At 43.9% G+C, this 24,023-nt stretch overlaps 1 protein-coding gene across 1 annotated transcript in view; it reads left to right on the forward strand.

The window, feature by feature from the left end:
- Window positions 1–24,023, forward strand: part of CDH4 (cadherin 4) — a 417,348-nt gene that overhangs the window by 306,578 nt on the left and 86,747 nt on the right. Inside the window, exons 5-6 of the mRNA XM_039719381.1 lie at window positions 13,777–13,932; window positions 22,128–22,272. Of these exons, the coding sequence (XP_039575315.1) occupies window positions 13,777–13,932; window positions 22,128–22,272 (301 nt within the window). The remainder of the gene's footprint in view (window positions 1–13,776; window positions 13,933–22,127; window positions 22,273–24,023) is intronic.

A 24,023-nucleotide genomic window follows, 5' to 3' on the forward strand; every position in this document is an offset into this window, starting at 1 on the left:
CATAGCGTTGTCCCCTGCTGTTGCCCAAGTTCTTGCTTGAGAGAACTTTTTCTTTTTCAAGAAAAAAGCAAATATTTTCTCTTGGAACAGTGAGGTGCCTCTTCAGATGTGAAGTCTGCCAAGATAGGAAAGAAAACGGGGAGAAAAGGGAGGATTTTCCCTTTGCTTTTACTGAATTACTTTATCATCAGTAGCACAACTAACTCTTTAGAAAGGTGATGACCAGAAATACCATTGCAAGAAATGCTAAGTCTTTTCTCATCCACATCTTTAAGTACTAAAAGCTGGGGAAGAGTAAATTGTCATTTAAACTCTGGGTATTGCAGCGGGAGAAATGATTTTGCCTCTTTTCTCTCTATGAACTAATGGATGTGGAATCTTTCAAAAAGTAAACCAACTCCTCTTAATAAAGCTCTGCATATAGATATTTAGCAGCTAAGCACTAAATCCATGGAATGGGGGAAAGTGCAGAAATAGTGGATTAATATAAAAAGGATGCTTTTTCCCCTTCAAAGCCTCCTTAAGTGCTGACTGATGGAATAAACCCTGAAAACTTTCTCTGTGCTAATTGTCATGTTCCTTGGCTTGCATCCCATTTGCTGTCCGTCATCCTCTGCAGTTTAAGAAGTTTCACACAAGAGCTTTCTTCTTGTGTTTACAGGCTTGCCATGTAGTGTATTCAAACCCAGGGATAGTTCAGAGGGTCAGGAAATCTTCCTCCTGCTTCTTATTAAAAAGAAAAAAAAAAAAAGAAAAAGCCCTGAAGATTTAGAATTTGAAGAAACATCATTTCCCCACATACATCCAGCTCCTCAAAGGCACAAGAGCCAACTTTGAGCTTTCCCAGAAATAAACATGAAGAGATATCCCACTCTAATCACCACAGAAATACTGGGTCAGCCTGGCAGCCATTGGAAATGGGTGTAAAGCTGAACTTAGAGAAGTTCTGCTGGTTTACACCAGCTCAGAGAGCAAGGCATGGCTTATAAAGCAGCTGCATGGTTTGGGTGTGTAGCAGAAAGTTTTCTTTTAATTTCCTCTTATACAGAAAAAAAAAAAAAAAAAACCAAAAAACAACAAAAAAAAAGACAAACAAAAAATAAGATACTGTGTGAAATAATAATAATCTGTTCCTTTTTAGTATCACCTTTGGAGTGTGCACAGGATTGATGGAGGGAGATGACCTGTAATTCCATCCCAATTAAATGCCCAGAGTCAGCAGTTCACAATTCTTTCGCTGGTGGATTATTTTCAACCTTCCTGGCTCCCACAGGACCTATTCCCTGCGTCATTACCAACTTTTTTAAATTGAAAGTATTATGAAGGCAATTTCCTGCTACCAGCAACCAGCAACTTTCACATCACTTTCTCAGGGCCCTGCAGCCTGAGAACAACTGCTACAACTAAATCTATCAGCAGCGGGGTATTGGATGGAGTGACCTGAATTACCAAAAAATCAAAATGCTCAGAAAATGTGCTATAAGAAATGGGTTCTGCTTACTCACTGCTGATGGTTTTAAAGGTTGTTGGGGACCACTGTGTTTAAGGTTCACTCCTGCTGTCATCAGGCTCCAGCAAAGCTTTGGGAAGGTGTGTGTGCTGGATGGGATGGATCTGTAAGACCCAGAGAACACATTTCTGACTCACAACTGAACTATAAAATCTGACACGACAGTGAGTGTAGTGAAGAGATCAAAGAGCAGGAGAAAACACTGAGATGTTGTAAGAGCTCAGATTTCATTAGTGCTTCTAAAAAGGAAACTGGAGCAGGTCTTCCCAGCCCTGTTCCTGGAGGGCTGCTCAGGGGAGCAGGGAGCAGGCTGGGTGCTGCTCAGCAAAGCCATCTGCAGTGCAACACCTTTTCTGTCAGTTGATGTTAAGGAATGATCTTTTCCAGCCTCACATAGAGGCTGCAGCATCCTGTGGCTGCACTGCAGGAGCCCATGGCCAGATATGCTACATATCCATGGTAAGATGTGCATGAAACCTTAGGAATAATCTGATTTAGGTTTCAGGTGTTTTGATAGGAACCACAGTTGAACTGGAGATTTGATCCAAATTTCCCAGTGTTGAATATCTAGAAATGTGTCATTGATGCTGTCAAATGCACAGAGGAAACAACATCTCTTTCAATCTGTTTTACTTGCTGGAGTAGCATGTGTTTGTTGTAGCTGGTGCTTGACTGAGAGTAGAAATGGCAGAAGCAGCACGATCTGGGGTGGGTAGTACCCTTCTAAAAAAGCCCAGCGTGCAGATTTCTGCATTTCCTACATGATTTGGCTGTTCCCAGCTGGTCCTGATCCTCAGTATTGCCAGAAATATCTCTATTACACAGCTTGGAAAACAAGCAGCAGGTCAGACGGGTTCTCCATGCTCATAGTCATTTTCTATTTCATTCCTCTGGCTGCAATTGATGGACCCAGCGGTGTAGAACAAATATTGCTCCCATAATTACCTGCTGCCTGGTAGATCCACAGGTATATCACTGGGTCAGGGGAGCTTTGGTGGCACCAGAACAGAGCAGTAGGTTTGTGATGGGCACTGCCATTTCCTCATGTGGGTCCCCTCACTGGAAGTATTGACGTGGTTATTGGGCATCTCTAGCTAAGAGAATGCAGTTTGTTGTCCCTGCCAGCTGCATTTACAGTATTTTGCTAATCTATTCTTTTTGACACCACGAATGGTGTATTTCCTTGTGCTCCTTTATTGATCGAAGGAAAGATTCAATTTGACAGCAATTTCAGAAAAACCTTCAAGTTGTCCAAGATGCAGTAGAATTATTAACCACCCTAAGCTGACATATGGTAATTTAGCATTAATGTTTGCCCTGACATGCTGAGGAGTCATCATACCAAGTTACCAGCTGATGCCCACAAGTTTATGAGTATATTAAGAATAGCTGAAATAGTCTTTTGTTTAAACACCCAGCCCCTTTATTCACTGGGTGTTAAACTTCCTTTGGCAGGGAGGTGGGGGCTGGATCCCCCCTGCACTACCCACTATAGCTGGCATAAATTAATAGGATTTTGCAGCTTTTTGCAGCTGTATTTGTACAACTTCATCTTGAAATAATTTTAATTTCTGTGCCTAGGCTTATAATTTTTTCAAGCGCGTTACACAGTTGGCTGTACATAATTATCTCTTACAGCCATAAGCACTGACAATCTGCTTACCTAAACTATTCTGCTCTAAACTTGTCATTTCACTGATGGTGAATTCATATAATGCATGTAATTCACCAGATCAAAAATTAAATTATCAATTAATAATACTGCAGAAAAAAAATTAAACAAGAAATTTCCTATGTCTATCAGAGTATCTAAAAGGGGAGTTAAGAATAGACAGCCCAGACCAGTCTGGACTCTAAAATCGTTGATGACTTTAATGCAGTTGTTGTTGTTGTGGTTTTTGGAGGGTGAGAAGCTTGTGATCTTTGTGAGTGTTTGTGATCTTTGAGGGCTGTTACTTGCTTTGGAGAGTTAAATCCAGAACCAGAATGTGCCATAAATGGAAGTGAGATATGAAAGGGCTCTGTAATGTGTCAGAAATTACTGCTTTTATTTTTTTTTTAAATCTCTGGCGCCATGTCCTCAAGCTGGCCTGTCTGCCTCTTGCATTAGAAGTGTGTGGATGGGAAGCACATCAATAAGTCACATGAATAAGTCTAACATGAATTCAAGTCAAAGCAAGCAGAGGTCTCAGATCAATCCCACTCAGAAACAGAGCTAACGAAAGAGAAAAACTTGCCAAAAATCCAGCCCTGTGAATTCGTTCCAAATGAGCAGAGTTCAGCCAGGTTTGAAATTTCCTCGAAGGCAATCTCCCATCCCTGATGCACGAGGCACATCTGCACAAGCAGTGGGTGTTTGGGTGAGGACACCCACACCAGAGGGAAAGGCACCCTTGGAATTCAGGGTGTCGGTGCAGGAGCTGCAGCTGCTGGGGCACCCTGAGCATAGGCAGGGCTGCAGGAAGGTGATGGGAGGGCACAGGAGAGCTGCCTGGGAGAGGGGATGCTGGCATGAACCTGGCAGTGTGTCCTGCAGCTGCTGAGTCCTGCATGCAGCTGTGTACCTGCACGCCAGATGTGTTTGTGTGGGCTGGATCCAGCTGTGTGGGATGGGTGAGCCAGCCTGATGCCAGCCTGATGTTTGCTGTCACCTTACTGGGCATTCCTGACCACAGAGCTCTGTGGTCACAGAGTGGTGTCTTGCTCTGCAAGTTTATTGAAGGGAAAATACAGCTCTGGAGTGTCCAGCACAGTTGTTGTGGAAGGAAACATACATGTGCATGCATGGGCAGAATTTGGCCATCTGGGAAGAGTTATCCTGGAGGATTCAATATTTTGTCTGTGTAACAAAAGAGGATGAGTCCTAGGAGCAAAGACACCTCACATTGTCTTTGTTCACTGGTCAGTAAATCACAGAATCATAGAATATCTTAGGGTGGACAGGATCCTTCAGGATCATCAAACCAAGACCTACACTGATGTCTTTTAGGATTGCTCCCATAGTGCACAGAGAGAACTTCATTCCCTGCCTCCTCACATTGGTGTTTCCTTTTACTGACCATTGAAATAACTCTATATATGCTGTGCCACGTAATCTACTCTACATAACAAACAAACAGGTTTACTTTTCCTATAATTAAACTTTTTTAGAGAGACTTTGAAAGCTGCAGAGCTTTAAATCCTGCTCTGCAAGCCTCCCAAAGTAGCGTCTCAAATAGAAGCCTCAGCAGATTTTGTTCTCCAAAATAGACACACTGGAGGGTTGTATTGTTGTTTCCCATTGTTAGCTATTTGCAGGCAGGTCCAAAAGCTTTATTTTCTGCTGAGGGCAGCACTCACAATCATGCCACAGCACCACTTCTCCATGATCAGGGATATCTGTAGGCATCATGCCATTGGAAGTTCAGTGCATGACTCTGGGAAAGCCAAGCTCACTACAAAAGCAAAGGTCACACACACTAAGACAAATTATATCCCTTGAGTCTGGGAAAAACTTCCTTCCTGGGGACACCAGTGTGTTTGTTCTCCCCTGAATGCTTGTTCCCTGTGTCTGAGTCACTGTCCTACCTAGAGGAATGCTGCCTGTGGTAAATTGCTGTGGGTAGAGTGAAGAGCATTCTTCACTTGGTCTTCTGCTGTGCAGCTAAATTTTTAAATGCCATGTGCTGGATTTTCAGCTGAAATAAATTAGCGTGCCTCTGTTTGAAGCTACTGAGTCTACACTGATTTATATCAGCTGAGGGCCTCAATCATTAGTTACAGAGATCAGGTTACTCCTGTGCAGGTCAATATTTGCTACCCTTATTTATCTTCTGCACTGAGCACTCGAGTTTCCTGCTCATTTTTACCCAGAAAGGTGCTGGGTTCTCTTTTCCAGGCTTGCTCTGTGGCAGACATGATGTAAGGACATAAGGCTTCAGGAGAGATACACTTCAAAAAGAAATGAGGACAAATTCCCACTGCCATGATTTGTTTTTCTTGACTTTGTCTTCATTTAGGCATAGCCATGACGGGCAGCAGTGGGGTCAGCTGCACGAAGGTGCTGCAGGATGGTGCCCTCTGCAAAGAAACAGTGGGTAGCCCTTCTTAAACAGATGATGAAGGATGATCTTCTCTTGCCTGTCACAACTCCTCTGTCAGAGGAGTAAGAGCAGTGTGTTTTGAACTCTCAGATGTATTTCCTCTCACCTTTTGTCATGGAGCATCCTCTGCAGCAGAGGAGGGTTTGTGCATCTGGTTCAAATTCCAGCCAGGCAGTATCAGCCCCTTGCATCTTGCACAGTAGGAACCTGCCTCAGTTCTTCAGGGCCAAAATTCACCTGATAGCAGCACATCAGCTCCACTGGGATGCCTTCAGTCACTGCAGTGAAGAATCTGCTCTCTTGCAAGAGAGATAAGGGAAAGAGTAGTAAAAATTAGTTTTGTTGCTTCTGCTATCAAGGTTCTGGCAGTGATAAGATGTTGGTCACATGGAGGTGTTCTGTAATCTTCTTTTCCCATCAGAGCTCTCCTCGCTCTCTCTTGCCTTGCTACAGTCTGAAGCATTTCCACAGTGGAGTTCTCAGGCTGCAAAAGGCCCAAAGAAAAGCACATACTGCTTTAGAAATGACTGTGCCATATCAATTGCTGTTAGATGTGGAAGATCCATTAGCATTGGCCAGTTCCTGATATGGGGACCTTGGCTTCCTGACCTTTATAATAGTCAGTGGGAGAGATAAATAATTGCTTAATTATTTAATCACAAAGACCATGCAACAAATTGCAGTTTACTGAGTTTTTCACTGGTAAAGACAGAGACCTGACATGAGCTTCTGGCAGTCCCAAGTCACCACTCAGAAACTTTGACCAGCTGCAGTTACACAGAGCAGATTGGCCCCCTGAGCCCTGCAGACTTCAATCTTTTTGTGTCAGGATAACTCAAGCTAAAACATAAATTCTTTGCTGTTTCAGCAGGTAGGAAAGTAGAGTTAAGCTGCAGCAAATCCTTGGCCTCGATGCACTGCTGCACACCAGGTACTCTGTGCTTGTAGTGTGTCATCTCATCATACAGAGAATTTGGTTTTCTAGGCAAAAGCATTGTTATTTCACTTTTATCCCAAGCAGAATAATGGCAGTTTTGAATTAGACTGTGAGTCTGACAAGTTCAATTTCATCCTGTACTTATGCGTGGGGTCACACACAGTTACTGGCCACAGTTGCAGGCAGAAATTCTCTCCCACTGCATTACCAGCTCCTTACTGAGCCTGATTGATATGCTGCTCTCCATCTGCTCAGTGTTACATTTTCATCCAGGTAGAGGAGGAAAATCCTGGTAAACAATTCAAAAAAAACTTGGAAGCGAGAGGAGTGAAAACTATCAAAGCTACCCGTGGGCATAGGGAAGGCTCCAGAGGAGTGTGTCCATGTGGATGTAATTGGCCTGAAGGGAGCAGCAGGGTTGGAGAGGAGCCCTTGGACAGACAGAGCCATGTGGAAGCCAAATGACCTGTGAAATGCTGGGAGCTGTCAGCAGCTGAACATTTGGTGCAGCACCTCAGCCAAGCACTCGCAGGGTGCGTGCAGAGGAAGCAAATCCTCCTGGTAAGGAGCAGGAGAGCTGGATGGGAATGGCTGGATGGGAATGGCCGGATGAGAAGGGCTGGATGGGAATGGCTGGATGGGGATGGCTGGATGAGAATGGCTGGATGGGAAAGGCTGGATGAGAATGGCTGGATGAGAAGGGCTGGATGAGAAGGGCTGGATGAGAATGGCTGGATGGGAAAGGCTGGATGAGAAGGGCTGAATGAGAAGGGCTGGATGAGAATGGCTGGATGGGAAAGGCTGGATGGGAATGGCTGGATGGGAATGGCTGGATAGCAATGGGTCCTCTGCAGGTACCACAGAACAAGCCAGGCACACAGGAGAGGTTCTTCTCTTTTGGATTCAAGCATCTCCTAGCTTCATTTCTTTAACACAGGCTGCATCATCAGTTAAATTAATGGCTTAAATGACAGCTTGAATCTCTCTGGGGCACTACTTGGACTCTGTCTTATCATCAAAATAAATAACATTAGAAATCACTTTGCACAGATTTCAGCTGGAAGATTTAACCTGACATGGGAGAGATCCAGCCATTGGGGCAAAGGGAACATTTTATAGTTTGGCTTTGGATTTGTATTTTAAAGAAGAGGAAGAAACTTAAGTTCTCACCAGTGAATCTCAACCATGTGAAAATTTGGTCTCTAATCTAGGTGTAGTCCTTGGTTCTCTTTTTCTTGGTAGAAAGAGAAAACCACTTCTTCCAGAAAATGTGATGTATACTTAAGCCTTCAGGAGGATGGATTTCACCCTTGAAAGATTTGCTTCTCTTCTTTTTATCTGAAACCAGATACAAAGTTTTTAGAAAATCATGTGTTAGATGAAACCAGTCCCAGTTGAGGAAAGAAAGAAATCCCCAAGTAAAATGTGCAATTCCATCCCTTCTTTCTTTGCCAGTAGAGGTCTTTCCCCACCTAACCTTGTTTATAAAAGCCACCAGCATGGACACTTGGCTCGGTCAATGCTCATTTTGTCCAGGGGTGGATGAACACTTAAGGACAAGCTGCTGCTAAACCCAGGGCTGCAGTTAGTGAAAATGCTGGGTTCCTACATACAACCCTTGCCGTGTCAAAGCATCCCCTTTGCAAGGCCCAGAAGAGAGGGTTTACTCTGAAAACAGAAGTGTTTTAAAGGATCTTCTGGGTTTTGGATTGGTTTTTTTTTTCATTTCCTTCTAGGAGGTAGCTTGGGGTCATTGGCAAGTGTAGTAAAAGGAGACAAGTTAAATGTTACCTTCACCTGGTTGGGTCTCCAAATCTGTCTTAATTTTTCTCTGTTTGACTTTTGCATCTTTTTATTGAAACCATATGTGATTCTTTCAGCAACATGCAGTAATTTGTTTGGAAATACAGGACTAGAGATGTGTCTCTTTACTGGCTTCTAAAACAACTGTGAAATAAGAGTTAAGAACTTTTGTACAAATGAGTCCTAAACATATTGCAAATTCAGTTAAAAATAAATAAGTCCTTAGCAAAGATTTCAATAAACAGTAAGAGTAGTTGAATTAAAATATTTCCACTAAAATTAATGAACCAATCCTGAAATGCTTAGACTGACTCTTAAGTGTGCTCTTTTAAAGGCTTTGAATATGTTTGCCTGTCTGAATTTCTATGGAGCATTTTGAATGCATGACAGATTATAATCTTCAATTATTTTAATTTGGTTTTCTTAATGGGCAAAATAGCTAAGAGCTTAATAATAAAAAGACACTTACTGCTTATCATTTACATTATTTTATGTGTTCATTAATAATTATAATGGGTTTTATAAAACAAAAAAATCAAGTCTTAGTATCCCCAGGTCATGTTAGTGCAAACGTTGCATACTGTTCACTGGGAGATTTGGTAAACTAAGTGTTTTTTGAAGGGCATTTTTGACTCCATATGTTGTAGAGCAAGACAAAGAATTTCAAAGGAAATTTATTTTCTGGTTCATTCTGTGGAAGGAAATGTAACACAGGATAAGTGTCCTGCTTTGCTTTCTCCAGATACATTTCCAGGCACAGTGCAGGGATGGGCAGATCCCAGACCACAGACACCTTATGAAATTCTCTAAATACAGTTTATTAGGTGCAGGAGTACTGTTGTTACGGTCACATCTTCTGTTCCGTAGGCTCAGTTGTCCTTGTTAATTCAGCTTTTCCTTACACACCCCATTTCCTGGGCCTCCAGGCATTTTCTTTACTGCTCTCTAAACAGTCTCCATTGTAACACTTTTTCTCCTGGCAATGTCGTGCTCCAAAAACTGTATAATTTATGTTCTCACTGGTGTGCCCTCCAATCTGCTGGCCACATAGCTTTGCCTGCTCTGTACCACCCCTGCTCCTGGCATGGGAGCATTGCAGGGATCTCTGGAGGTTTCTGTCACTGCCAGGACAAGGGAGGAGGGCTTGGGGATTCAGACTCCTGCAGCAAGAAAGGGCAGTGCTGAGAGCACAAGGGTGTGGATCAACAGAAGAAAAACAGTGATAAAACCTGATACCTTAGAAGAGCTCACCGCTTGAAATGCTGCTCACTAGTAAAGTTTGTGGGAATGGTTTAGCTACCCAGTAAATCCTGATGGAGATGCACAATCCCCAAGATGTTATCTGTAAAAGCAGGATGCAATCCTGTGCCACGAACACTGCTTTTCTGTCTAAATGTGACATTGAGGAGAGGCCAGCTTGGAAGGCTTAGCCCTGTATTGTCTCAAGAGTTGCAATGTTCATTTTCAAACATTTTCGTTATTAGATCAGAACCTGCAGTAGAAAATCCCCATCTTGTGAAATTGCACAATTTCTCCTGTTTCTGGGATTGCTTTGTAGAAACAAGGGCTCAGACTCTGGATGTTCTGGTTCTGATTTGCAAACATTGCTGTGTTTTGGGTGATGCCTGAGTGATTTGAGCTCCAGCCACTCACTGCTGGGCTCCACCCTGTCCCTGCTGGCCACAGCCGAGCAGAGGGGTGGCAGCTCCAGAGAGGTGCCTGGCTCTGCTGCAGGCTCCCTCTGGGGCTCTGCTGGCTGATCCCACAGCTTCCAGATGGGCCATTTGTATCTGTCAGACTTGGTGAAGAAAATGCTACCTGTGTTCATGAGCTAGGGTGGGAACAAGGGATTGCATCTTCCAACATAAATTGCCTTTTGATCTGGGACATTTTCCCTCACCAGTGAATCAATGCACTCCAAGCTCCATCCCAGAGGGGCTTTTTAGAGCATAAAAGCTGCTTTGCAAGCAAATTCCTTTTATGACAGTCATCAGCCATCATCATTCATCCTGCTCACATCATCATATGCAGAGCTGTATCATGCCAGGCACTGGAGAAGCTCAAAGCTCCAAGGGTTCTCCGAGTAAAAAATGTATAAATGCAGCTAAGGAAAACCATCCCTCTGCCATCTGTTCTGTAACCCAGAGCCCTGCATACCTCTTGACTGCATTATAAAAGGAGAGATAAATGAAAGGAAAATTCATGTGTATGTTCTCCAGTCAGAAGATTATCATATGGATCTGTTACCATCTTCACACTTCCCAGGATAAATGAAGGAAAAAGTAACTACCTTTTGAACCAGTAAATTCCCCCAACCTGTAATTTTTATTCCTGATTTAGTGAACTCTTTGGGAATATAGAGGGCTTTATTGCTATTATTATTATTATTATTATTATTATTATTATTATTATTACTATTATTGTTATTATTATTATTGTAAACTGCTCCAGGAACAGTTTCAACAAAATAAGTAAACCTTGCATTGTGTTCAGATAATGTTCTTAACTTCTCAACAAGATTTAATAAATTGCACCCTGGGAATTAGGCAAATTAAACCTTTGGTCAAAATGCTACAGGATTACTGAAAATTTTTTTTTTTTTATTTTTTAATCTCATTAAGAGTGCTAAAATTATATGCTCCAATATAAAAAGCATGTGTGTGATAAATATCTCCCTGGTAGTAAAATGTACTATACTTCATTGTCAATGGTCTTTGCAACTTTCTGTGACAAGTGCTACTTCTTACACTTGTATTTTTATTATTTTTTTTCTGAACACTTCATACCCTTGTATTTTTACTGGAAATGGATTTAAGTATAGGTAGCAGGCAAACCCTTGTGCTATGATTGCAATTAACAGCAATTTGCTGAATATTTGCAGTATATTTCCCCCATCTTTGTTTTGCTCAATGCAGTATAATTAGCTCATGGATTTCTCTCAGTGTAATTGGCTGTGGGTCTTATGATATATTTCATCTCCTAGATCTGCAATGATTTACATACAGACAGCTTAGACCCTATTAATGCTAATAAAAGTGCTGCAAGGACATCCTATAGCGTGCACTTTATTAAACTGTACATAGCTTTCTTCGAGAGCTTCTGTTTATCTGCGTTTCCCAAAAATAAAATATAGTGCCTTTAGCACTGAATATTTAAATCCAGGCTCCTTTTCCCTGTTTCTGTCTCTCTCTATGCATTTCTAATGCTTCTATCACAATGGGATCTGGGTACTATATGCAACAGGAAATAGAGCAGAAAAATGTCCACTAACAGGCTCTTCCCTTCTGTGATTCGGGTTAAAACTGCTCCCATTTTGGTTCCCTGGAGTGTCTGCTTAGCTCTTCGGTGTTTGTGCTCAAGCACAGCCATAGCTGAGCCAGGCTGGGGCTGGGTAGAAGTGCAAAATACCTTTGTTGGGTTGTTTTGGGTTTTTTCCACCTTTTTTACGGGTAAATTTACATTATCGTTTGTTTGGAGTTGTGCAGACACATACTGATAAAGACACACAGCTCTGTGTCCCACATTACCCTTTTTAATTTGTCGGGTGGGAACCCCACCCTGGCTCAGAGCTGGAGGTCCAGCAGTGTCTTCCTGTTTCCACTTACCTTAAGCCTGGCTCCAGGTGTAGATGTAGTGATTTGGAGCTGGAACTCCCTGGTGTGAGCTGTGCATTTGCACAGACATTGCCACCAGCTCGATTTCCAGCCCTTTCCCCTGGTAGGGCAGAGCTGACCTTCTGAAAATGGGGACTGTGATCTTCAGCTGTCAGACTGGTGACAGTGCTGTCACTGAAACCACAGCTGTGCAAGCAATGCTTGATTTTGATATACCCTTCCTCACCCACAGATTTGCTAATGAAAGTTGAATTCATGACTTTTCTACTTGGGTCTTTTTTCCAAATACCCGCTAGCCCCACATAAATCTGGACAAATCCTCCTGTGCAGGATGAGGGCACTTTCAGTGTGCCCAGGCCCTCTTTTAAGTGACTGTACCAGTGTAAGTCCAGTCAGTTTTCTCAGTACTAACAAGCAGTGAATCCTTTGGAGAGAAGACAAATGGAGCTGTGTCTATTCCCTGACCTGCAGCTCCAGCGGCGCAGGTGCCGCGGATCAATCCTGGCGGTGCCTGTAATAACTGACATGATTAGCCATTAGCAGGAGCAGGCAGTTTGGTGGGGGAAGCACAAAGAAAACAGTGTACAAACTTGGTAATGATCTGGACAAAGGTATCAAAGGAGATTCTGGGAGACAGGGATCTGATATTGCCCTGCACCGACACGTTCAGCGTCTTGTCAGCCTCCTGTGTCAGGAGGGGAAGGAACAGCAGAAGGTCACATATGGGAGGAGTGTGCAGCAGCCCACAGCCCCATCTCAATTCCTTTGCCTGACAAGCAAAGCCTCCTCTTCTCTTGGGAAAGGACCTTCTCTCCCCAAATCCAGGCTGTTTGGGGGACACAGGATCCCACTAAGTTCGCTCAGGCCCCTCCAAGGGTGCAGCTGCTGTAGCAGAGATGCATTCAGCTATGAGGGCTCTATTATCTTCCCACTACTTCGTTGTATTCATAGACCTGTTAGGGAAAAATTTATGCACATCGCTTTTTACAGTGCCAAGACACTTTGTGATGGTGCAGGGGGTGGTAATTTATTTGTACCTTGCACTTTCTTTTGGGAATAGTCATGCTGTTGCAAGAACTTCTTTCAGCATTTGATCAGAAAATTAAATTTGTGTTTAAAGAGATAGTCAGGGTTGCTAGGACAACATATTAACCTCCCTTCTTTTTTTCCTCAGTTCTGTATCCAAGGTTCGTGGAACTCACTGTGCTGTACTCTGCTTGCAGTGTTGTTCTCAAAGTGCAGGAGGGAAGGGCTTTAGAAACAGTGTCCAAAACATGCTTTTCCTCAACAAATAATTACATGAAATGGTAGCATCCCACTGGGCATTCCCAGCCTGGCCTGGTCAAGCCAGCAGGGTTGGACAAAGAGGAGCAAACAGCCCCGTTCTTTGAATTTCACATGGGAGTATTTGTGTGCACAGTCACCGGGACAGAGAATACAATGGGGGAGCTTGCAGACAGCGTTTTCAGAAATGATTAATGGCTGGGAGACTCTGGGTATAGCTGAAAAATTTGGACACTTTAAGGAGACCAGGGTTTCAGTAATATGCAAACAGTGGGTTTTGTGCATTTTAGGCTATTCCACATCTCCATTGAAAAGTCACAATTTCAACAATTTCTCATGAATTAAAAAGGAGCAAAATAGCTGAAACTTTTTGGAATGTACTTTTCATGGCTTTTTGCCAAATGTTTGGCATTCAGCTCCCTTGTTGGGACTGACAGTGGTATTACATCTCTGCAGCCTTCAGGCTCAGATCTTTTAAAGTTGCTTAAACATCCATATGGCTTTTGTCCAGAACTTATGGATTCCTGTCTCTGTTATTTCCTCCAGATCCGTTCCGATAAGGACAAGGAGATCCATATCAGATACAGCATCACTGGAGTGGGAGCCGACCAGCCGCCCATGGAGGTCTTCAACATTGACCCCGTGTCTGGCAGGATGTATGTGACACGCCCGATGGACAGGGAGGAAAGAGCTTCCTACCATGTGAGCATCCAACATCCTGATTTTCAGCCTGGCTCATGAGCTCGAGGCAGAATTGCTGGGTTCAAGAAGGGGCACGCTAAATCCGCCAAGCCGATGCAAAGTGCTGGTTGGTGTGAGCTGAACGTGAGCCAGCATGTGCCCAGGTGGCCAGGAAGGCCAATGGCACCTGGCCTGTATCAGGAGTAGTGTGGCCAGCAGAACCAGGGCAGTGATTGTCCCCCTGTGCTGGGCACTGGTGAGGCCACTGCTCAAATCTGGGGTCAGTTTTGGGACCCTCACCACATTGAGCATGTCCAGGGGAGGGTGGCAGAGCTGGAGAAGGGTGGAGAGAGTTGAGTTTGATGAGGAGCAGCTGAAGGAGCTGGTGGGGGGCTCAGCCTGGAGAAAAGGAGGCTCAGGGGAGACCTCATCACTCTATGACTCCCTGGAAGGAGGTTGTAGCCACATGGGGGTTGGTCTGTTCTCCCAAGTAACAAGTGAGACAAGAAGAGGAAATGTCCTCAAGTTGTGCCAGAAGAGATTGAGGTTGGATATCAGGAAAAATTTCTTCACAAAAAGGGCTGTCTAGCCCTGGCACAGGCTGCCCAGGGCAGTGGTGAAGTTACCATCCCTGGAGAGATTCAAAAGCCGTGTAGATGTGGCACTTGAGGACATGATTGAGTGATGGGCTTGGCAGTGCTGGGGGAACAGTTGGGCTTGATCTGAGAGGGCTTTTCCAACCTAAACAATTCTGTGATTATATGAAAGTGGAGATAAACTGATGTCTTTTTCAGACACAGAGTCATTTGTTTAAAATGGTGCAACTTCACACTGCTTGTTAAATCCATGCAAATTTATGTGTAGACTGAACCACCCAAAACCATGAGAAGCCAGTCACTACATTAGCATGTCTTGGGAAATTACTAATTTAAGAATCATTACTGCATCTAAACATGCAATAATTGCTATAGTCATTTTTCACTTTAATTCACCAGGAGATGTTCAGGCAGTATGATGGGGGTGTGTCAGATAGGTTTTTAAATACACAGATAGGCTAATATTAAATATCAGGGAATTAATTAAGATTAATTACACTCAAAAGTGATGGTGCCTCATGCTATCCTAGTTCATAAATTGCACTACCTGCAGAACGCTCACAGTGTAATTGATTGCTGTGTTTTGATGTAAATCCCAGCTCCTCAATTGCACAGCAGTTCCAGTCCCACAAATTGCTAAAAGAATAGGTTGCCCCTTGCATGATAGCCCTGCAAAATTCCAAACATTTTCTACATCTGCTTTCTGGCTGTCTGCTGGAGTGGTTGTGAAAGGCTGTTTCCTGGATTGCTATCAGCCTTAGCCCCATCTCCTGGCCTGGGAATAGCCCTTCCCAGGGAGGCTGCAATGCCAGTGGAGCGCACGGGTCACTTCCAGTGACACCGCATCCCGAACTGCGCCGTCGGAGATGCACATTCTGTCAGCTTTATCAGCTATCCAGTTAACCATGTTGACACAGCTTCTGGGCTGGGGTGGAAAGATAAAGAAAATAGATTACCTCTTTAGTTGGGTGGAAAAAGAGATTTCCCCTGGGTAAAAGGAGATCTGAAGAAAAAATATTTTATACTCTGTGAACAAGAACAATTATTTTGTTTGTTGTGCCTAGGAAAATATGAAGAGAGGTTGTTTTGGAGAAGAAATATTTGAGATAAAGTGTGTGTCATCTCAGCATTGTTGATATTGTTTCAGCAGTGCCAGGTTATTATAACAGTCCAGTCAATAATAAAAAAGTTAAGACTTTTGATGGAGCCGCTGTGATGTCTGCAATCAGACACTTGCAGCCAAAAATATGAGGTGAAACAGATTTTGTCCCCCATCCTAACAAACCCTGTGCCCCTTAAAAATGAACTGAACCTACCAGTCACAGTGAATTCAGCAAATTGAATTCTTGCCTTGTCAAAGGTGATGGGATGAATCTGCCTTGTACATACCACAGGATTTCCAGCCTTTGCTGTTCCTCACAGAAACCTTGAACTAGTGGCATCCATGTGTAAATAAGCATATTCATACTCTGAAGGTTATAGGAAGATGTATTTTATAGAGAGAATAACTGATAAGTATGTTATGAGACCTTATAGACAGGAATACTGACTGATAGAAATTTTTTTTTAGGAGAACAGTAGAAGGTGGTGAAGAACATTTTAAGTTGTATCTGTAAATTACTTTAGGTCCTTCAGCCTCAGTAACAATGGACTGATGATTTCTTGTACCATCAGTTGTTCATTTCCTAACCCTTTACAAAGCATTTATAAATACACCATGCACAAAGCAATGACCCAAACACTGGAGGAGAAATTTACAGTAGGAATGATCAGTGCTGGAAATGAGAAAAAATTTGGCCCATTTCCAGAAAGAAAATAAATTCCAAAGTCTTGGCTAGTGGAAGGTTTGAAGAAGTCAATGAATTTATTCCACTTCATAGAGCCCAGTCTCTGACTGATAGGAAAGGCAACATGTAGCCAGATTTGAACTGAGTGCTGAAGAGCAGTGGGTGAGGTGTAGGCTTGGATGTGAACTGGAGAGCTTGGCCACTTTAAACTTGTTTGAGATCTGCTGGGGTTTCCTTTAGCCTGAATTAGTAGCTTTGCTCTTCAGTGGGAATGTGAGTGGAGCTGCAAGGCACCACTGGTCCCTCTGACCCAGCAGCACACGGGTGCTGTGTCTGGTGCAGCCTTGTGTTCCAGCTGAAGGTGGGTGCATTTACACGGCTTCAGGTTTTCTGCAGCCCCAAACAAAACTTCAGCATCTCTGTCACTCGAGTGTTGTCCTTGCTGCTTTTGTTCCCAGGTAATCTAAAAACTAATTATAAAAGAAAGAACAATAATTTGCAAGTCTTTGTAAGGCTACATATCAAGAGTTCTGTTTCATTAACTCCCACATTTTCAACACATATTTTCTTATGCATAATTATCTGTATTGCTTCAGGACTACCATTTTTAAAATACTAGTGTTTTAACACTCCCTGCATTCAGCAAGCCATTTGTCTGATGAAACCTGCCTCACTCCCTAAGGTGAAACAGATTTTTTTCTAATTAGATCAGGAGTTCTGCAGCAGAACTTCCCCTGTTTTCGTGATCATTCTTGAACTTTTAGGGAGGATCATTCTGAGCTTGAATTATGTAGAGATGTATGTGCCTCTGGGACTCAGAGCCCCAGCCCAGGTGCTGTTTGTGCTGGTGATGGCAAGTTCAGCTGTATTTTGGCTTCATTTGTTTGTGTCTGCACTCCAAACCAGAGCACAAACTCTCGAGGGACGTCGCAGACATCCCAGACACAGAGTCAGCTGAAAATACGAGCAGAGAAAAGCAAAAAGGGCTCTGCAGCCACTTAACCAACCCCATGTCATGGTGTGGAACTGCACAGGTGGCATTGAGTGATGGCCTGGGAGCCACCCTGGCATCATTAGTGCCATGGGACACACAGCCAGGGACATACAGCCATGGGACACACAGCCAGGGACACACAGCAAGGGACACACAGCTATGGGACAGGGAGCAAGGGACACACAGCCATGGGACACACAGCCATGGGACACACAGCAAGGGACACACAGCCATGGGACACACAGCCATGGGACACACAGCAAGGGACACACAGCCATGGGACACACAGCCATGGGACACACAGCAAGGGACACACAGCCATGGGACACACAGCCAGGGACACACAGCTATGGGACACACAGCAAGGGACACACAGCAAGGGACACACAGCAAGGGACACACAGCTATGGGACACACAGCAAGGGACACACAGCAAGGGACACACAGCAAGGGACACACAGCCAGGGACACACAGCAAGGGACACACAGCCGTGGGACACATTCCCCACATTTCTCTGCCGTCTCCCTGTGGCAGGCATGTGCTGCATCTCCCTTTGCAGTCAGCCCCTGGAATGTTCTCTGCATGCCAAGGAAGTTTCAGCAGGTAGTAATGTTTAATATGCATGAGTTCTCTTGGCCTTATTTAGCTGCGCTCCCCAAGTCCCGTTTGTGCTGCTGACAGAATTAGTGGCTCTCAATGTCTCTTCTGATCCAAACACCAGTTTCATATTAAGCTGCAGTTAGGCCTGGCAAGTACAAGGGATAGAAAATTGGTAGCTTAGTTTTCCAAGACGTTTTTCAAGCTCTGTTTTCAAAAGACATCAGCATAAACATGTCAGTAAGTAATCATTGCTTATGATACTCAAGTAATATGCATTATAGGAAAACTTTGAAGCAAGTCCTAATCCAGTTCCAGACACATGTGTGCACTGTCAGCTTCAGGCTGATGAAATACTCCCTCAGAAATGGCTGGTGCAGAACAGGTGGGTTACAGACTGACAAAGGAATGAAAATGAACAAAACAATTTTACTACAAATTAAGGGATAATTCCAGTATTTTGAACCATGTTGAATAATGCCAGCCATTTGTGTCACAATGCTCTAAATTGAACTTTTAATCACAATTAAGAGCACACAAATTAGGCATGACATTGTATGCTTATTGCCGAAAGGCTCTGTCACTGATTGATAATGTATATTTGTATTAGTGGTATTAGTGCCTAAGTAATATTCATATTTAACACAATTCACTGTGTTGACTTTGACTAACTACCTTTAGATACCACCAGCCTCCAGTGTAATCAATAATCATGATACCAAATCATTTGTATGCCAACAGCTACATTTACACTGGAAACTGTCAGTAGGAAAACCTCAGAGACCTGTGGTAGCTGCTGCTGAATATGATAGCAATAATTGTCACACTTTTAAACAATATTTGTTAAAGAATATCGAGCCAGCTCCTTGGCTGGTGCAGCACAGTGATGCATCAGCTAGAGATTAGTTGGCTACATGTATTAATTTTTCAGAATCCTTTGTAAGGTATTTAACTTGATTTTATTCCTTCTTCACTCCTGTCATGTTCTCCCTCTTGAGGAAAACGTAAATATTTCAAACTAACTTTATAAATGTTTCTTAACGGTCTCTTCAGGCACAACAGCTCCCATTTGAATATTTATGCATGCCCCATGTGTGGCATGTGTCCTGTGGCCCAGTAATGCTCTCTGACCTTGCACTGGTGTGTTTTCCAGCTTAAAAATGATGTGTGTGTCTGGTGGAGCTCAACCATCACCTTTTGTGCCTTGCCCAGTGCTACAAAGCATTCCCATGCGTCTGCTTTTCATCCCCTCCATCACTTCAACACCAGAATAGAGGTGGCAGAGGTGGCTTGGTCACAGGTGGCCACAGAGCACCACGTGGGCTCTGACTGTGCCTGGCAGGAATGAGCCCCATCTCACCTCCAGAGCAAAGTGTGTTGTCCAGCTTGAGGGTGCCTCATGAATACCAAAAGTAGGACAAAAGAATGAGGGAGAAGGCTGATTAAGGAAGGGAAATGCAATATAGATCTGCCTTGGAGATGCAGGCAGTTTCCCAGCAGACACATTGACCCCCTGGAGTCCCTCCTTCCTTGGCTCTCTCTGCTGAGGATGGTCTCTAATGAGGAATTGTCTCTTAAGAAGGAATGGTTTTTAGCAGGAAGAGCTCCCATTGAGTTGAAACCCAACCCTGTGGCTCAGGACTCCCTTCTCCCTTTGCCACAGCTGGCACTGACCACAGGGGAGCCACATGTGGGAGACATGGAGGCATTGGCACATGAAAGTTGTTCAGAGAGAACAGGCAGGGAAAATTAATGCAAAAAACCACAACATTTAAAAAGTAGAAATGTTCACTGAAGCCAGGCCAAAAAGAGGAGCAGGAGAGAGGGTGCCATCTTCCTGGCACTGCAGATGCTAGTCAGGACACCAGTGACCACTCCAGTGTGCCCAGCACTGCCCTGCCTCCCACAGCTTAGCCCAGTGCTGGTGCTGGGCTCAAGACACCTGAGCATGTCACCACAGGTTTGATGAGATTCCTGCAGTCTTGCTTATTGAATTTTTTTTGCCTTGAGTGCAGGCAGTAATGCACTGATGGGTACATGTGCTCAGTGAGTGCAACAAGCAGATAGATGTGCATTGCTGAGAAATCCCTTACTCCTGGAGATTTCAAACAAAAGCTATCGAATGTAATTAAAAATTTGCAGGGGGAGAGTCAGATCTGAGGGGGGAGATACCAGCTTTGCTCTCTGCTTTATCTCTGAATGGAACCATTTCCGCTGCTGGAAATGCTGTAAGAGAGAGCCCAGTGCTGCCTCAGTTTGAAGATAATAACTTTAATTTTAGCTCTGAATTACTTTTTTTCAAAGACAGTCTGACCTCTGACTGTAAAGTTATTGAATTGCTACATCTGACATGATGAAGGATAGCTCAACAGGTGGGAGCCAAAGCAGTTCCTATGTAGGAAAGAAATGCAGATATTAAGAGCATTGCAAGTCATGAAACACAAATGGTACACCCTGTATTGAAAGCAAAGTTGGACTTCAGGCTTTAAAGAAAACGTGCTGCTTAATTTCTTTTGAAAAAAAAAAAAAAGTGTTTTTCTCCCAGCTCATTTCATGTAGCAGTTTGTTCTCTTTGCTTGATTAAATGTTAATCCAGCCCATCCTAATGGTGTGCAGTTCCTTTTGTTAAGCTGTGGACTTCTGAGCACCATACATGAAGGGGAAAGTTGCATCAATCACCAGCACAGCGAGAGTGAAAGACAGGAACCAGGGCTAATGCAATTAGCACATTTATTTGTCATGCATCAGAGGAGCTGGACACCTCCCTGGAAAGTCAGCTCTGACTCCCAGCAGCAGCCTGATGGTGTAGGGAACTGCTGGGAGGGACCAGAGGCCTCCATCCCTGTGGATGGCAGAGCTGGCGTGTCCCCTGTCCTTCAGCCCCACTGTCCCAGCCAGCCTGGCATGAGCAGGGTGCCCAGAGGAGCTGTGGGTGCCCCATCCCTGCAAGTGTTAAAGCACAGGTTGGATGGAGCGTGGAGCACCCTGGTCTGGTGGAATGCTCCCTGCCTGTGACAGAGGGGTGGAACTAGATGAGCTTTAAGGTGTTTCCAGCCCAGCCCATTGTGTGACTGTGCCTCTGTGAAGCTGGCATCCTCTGGAGCCTTGGTTCCCCAGCCCACCAGCCCCGCGTGATGTCGCGCCATCCCGAGTGCCATCCGCTGTTCTCGTGGCAGAGTGGAGGCTCAGCAGCGCTCACGGGGGCTGAGATGAAGAGGGATGGTGGCCAGAATCTGCAGCACTCAGAGCCAGGCAGTGCCTCCCCGCTGCCAGCCGGGTCGGGGCCGTGCAGCTCTCCCCTCTCTGTCAGAGCTCTCCCGGCGTTGGCGGTGCTCAGCCACACACCATTTACAGTAGCCATCTGTTCCCCTTAATGAGAAAGCTATCCATTTTTTTCACCTGGTTACTGATTGTTCCAGACTATTGTGATTGCTTCGTTTTATTAATTACTCATTTTGACATGCTGTATCTGTCTCTTTTGTTCAGAAAACAGATGCTCTTGTTTCTGGGCATTTTTACTGATGGTTATTGCTAATAAGATAAAGCTGCAGTTCCAGTTTAACTGAGGGCTTAACACTGTGGCTCTGGTTATTGAAATGCCTCAGCACTGGGTATTTTATTCAAGCCTGAGGAAATTGCATTCTTAGTGCCATGGGGGCTCCCATTATTTGAAGGAAGGGGACTTTTTAAATGTCTTTTGGTGCGCAGAGCAATGGGGTTGGTAGCTGTTGCTGTTCCTGGAGACCTTCATTAAACAAAGAATAAACATTACTAAGATCATGCTGAAATCTCCTCACTTCCTAATCCCCAGTATTATGGGTGTGAAACACTGCAGGTTCCCATAAGAAACCTCTCGCTCAAAATCGTTTCCTCACTTTATTTGGAACTAAGCAAAATTTGCTTTTCAGATTGTCAGACGAGGTTCAATATGTCTTAAAAATTAAAATAGGGTGGTCTGTGAGCTGTGAAGGAGATAAGATAGCATCACTACACCAGAGCTGAAGTGTTTCCACTGACAATCACTGTTTTAAAATATTATTTCAATATTATATTAAGCTCTGAAAAACTGTGAGTTGAGTGTAGATAGAAACCATGTCAGTGCTTTCTGCTGGAATTAGATACTGGCTCCATTCAATTTTGAGGAAGTATTTATGATGTAAAGTCAATCCTTGCAAAAACAGTCTCTCATTCTGCAACAAATCCATTTGCTGATATTGTGCTTTCATTGTGCTCCTCCCCAGCTCCGGGCTCATGCCGTGGATATGAATGGAAACAAGGTGGAGAATCCCATTGACCTTTACATCTATGTGATTGATATGAATGACAACAGGCCGGAGTTCATCAACCAAGTCTATAATGGGTCTGTTGATGAAGGCTCTAAACCAGGTACAGTTGGAAAAAAGTCTCAAAGTTTCACAGTTTTTCTGTCATTCTTCTGCTGTGGTGGCTTGGGCTCTGCTGGGAACACAGGATGAGGGAGAGGTTTGCTCTTGCTCGCTGTTGGTGGAAGACTGGTGGAGGTGAGAACAATCTGGTGTCTGTTTTTCTGGTTGAAGACAAAGTGTAGACTTGGGATGGAGGGAACCTGGGTCCTGGTGGTCCCTTCCTGGCCGTGGAATTTGGAAAAGCAGCAGTTTTGTAGAGTAATGCTCTGTAGCACCATTCTCATGCACTCACTGCGCACGTACAGGGCTGTTATTCTAATTACAGAGCACTGAAAGCCAGCCTGGCAGTGGCCTTTCACTGACCCTGTGTCTCAAATGCTCAATATCCTCCTCCTTGATATTTAATTCAGTCATTTGCCTGCTCAATATCTGGCATCCAGTCAGACTCCAAAGAAGGCTCTGTCTCAAGAAAACACTTTCTTCCTTGGGACCTGATGGAAACCTGCAGAAGTGGGAATATGCACATTGAAATAGCAGGCTCATCCTCTGTCCCCACAGACCCCTCTAACAGAGGGTAAAATGGGAAAAAACCTGAAGGTAAATTTCAGGAAATTTCTGGGTGAAAAATCAGTGAGGGTGTAAGCTGTATGGGGAAAAGTGATGATTTTTACATGAGCACATTTATATGCTTGGAAGAAGCAGAGCTGTAAAGGTCTTTAATGTTCTATTTCCAACTCTACTGTTGATTTGTTATTTAAGTTTGGTGTAACCCTGCAGTTTCCAATACGGGAGCAGGGTTGGTTTAGCTCATTGCTGAGCATAACTAAAATGACTGTATCCATTCTTTGAACATTGTCCTGTGTCACCAGTACAATTGGAATTCTCCTGAAATCAGAGGGAGTTTTTTTTTTTCCTAGATTCTCTCCTTGGTTGTTTGCCAGCTGAGGGGTTAAATACCCCGTGACTTTGGTTTGTGTCAGCAAACATTCATCACGGCGGCTCTGCTGCCGGAGGTGTGACAGGGAAGTCTCCGGTGGGCACTGTTTTTAACAAGGTGATTCACAGTCCTGATTGATTGTCTTCCAGCACTGTGAGGGACGGGCAGCTGTGGGGGACACGTGGTGGGGACAGAACGTGACATTATTTTTGAGCAAAGAATAGATACAGCTCCCTTCCTGATTCCTTTGGGTGGTGATGTCCCAGCCTCAAAGTCCTGATCCTGGTTCTGCTTGGAGGAGGGAACGTGACAAGTCCCTGAGCTGACAGCTCTGATGGCATCTTCCCAGAGAATTTTTCCAGCTTTCATTTGAAGGCCACTTTGGGGCATATAAAGGTTTGAAGACTGATACAACATTTCCATAGCAAATCAAATTTCTTACATCTTATTCGAGGACAGATCAATATTCCAAGTGTTCCCAAATGTTTTAACTAGCTCTGTTCATCTGTCAAAAAAGCAGTAAATTGCATCCTCTTCTTGTCTGAAATCCAGATAAGCCTTTGAGCTATTAAATAGAACAGGATAATTTGCCTACAAAATACTTGTGCCTCTGCTTCTAGCAGTGTTTTTTGGTATTCTCTATCCCAGGCTGGAGTGCTTGCCTTTAAGGCAGGAAGGTAGAAAGCAATCTGTTTTTATTCAAAAGCAATTACATTTGTCTTTGATGTATATGTCGGGGTTTTTTTCCTCTCTCTCCTGTTTAATCGGTATTCTTTTAAAGGTTTATATTAGTATTGAATTTCTCTTCCTTGCTT

The sequence above is a fragment of the Passer montanus genome, unplaced genomic scaffold (assembly GCF_014805655.1).
Source record: "Passer montanus isolate IOZ18808 unplaced genomic scaffold, ASM1480565v1 scaffold41, whole genome shotgun sequence".
NCBI classification, from domain to species: Eukaryota; Metazoa; Chordata; class Aves; order Passeriformes; family Passeridae; genus Passer; species Passer montanus.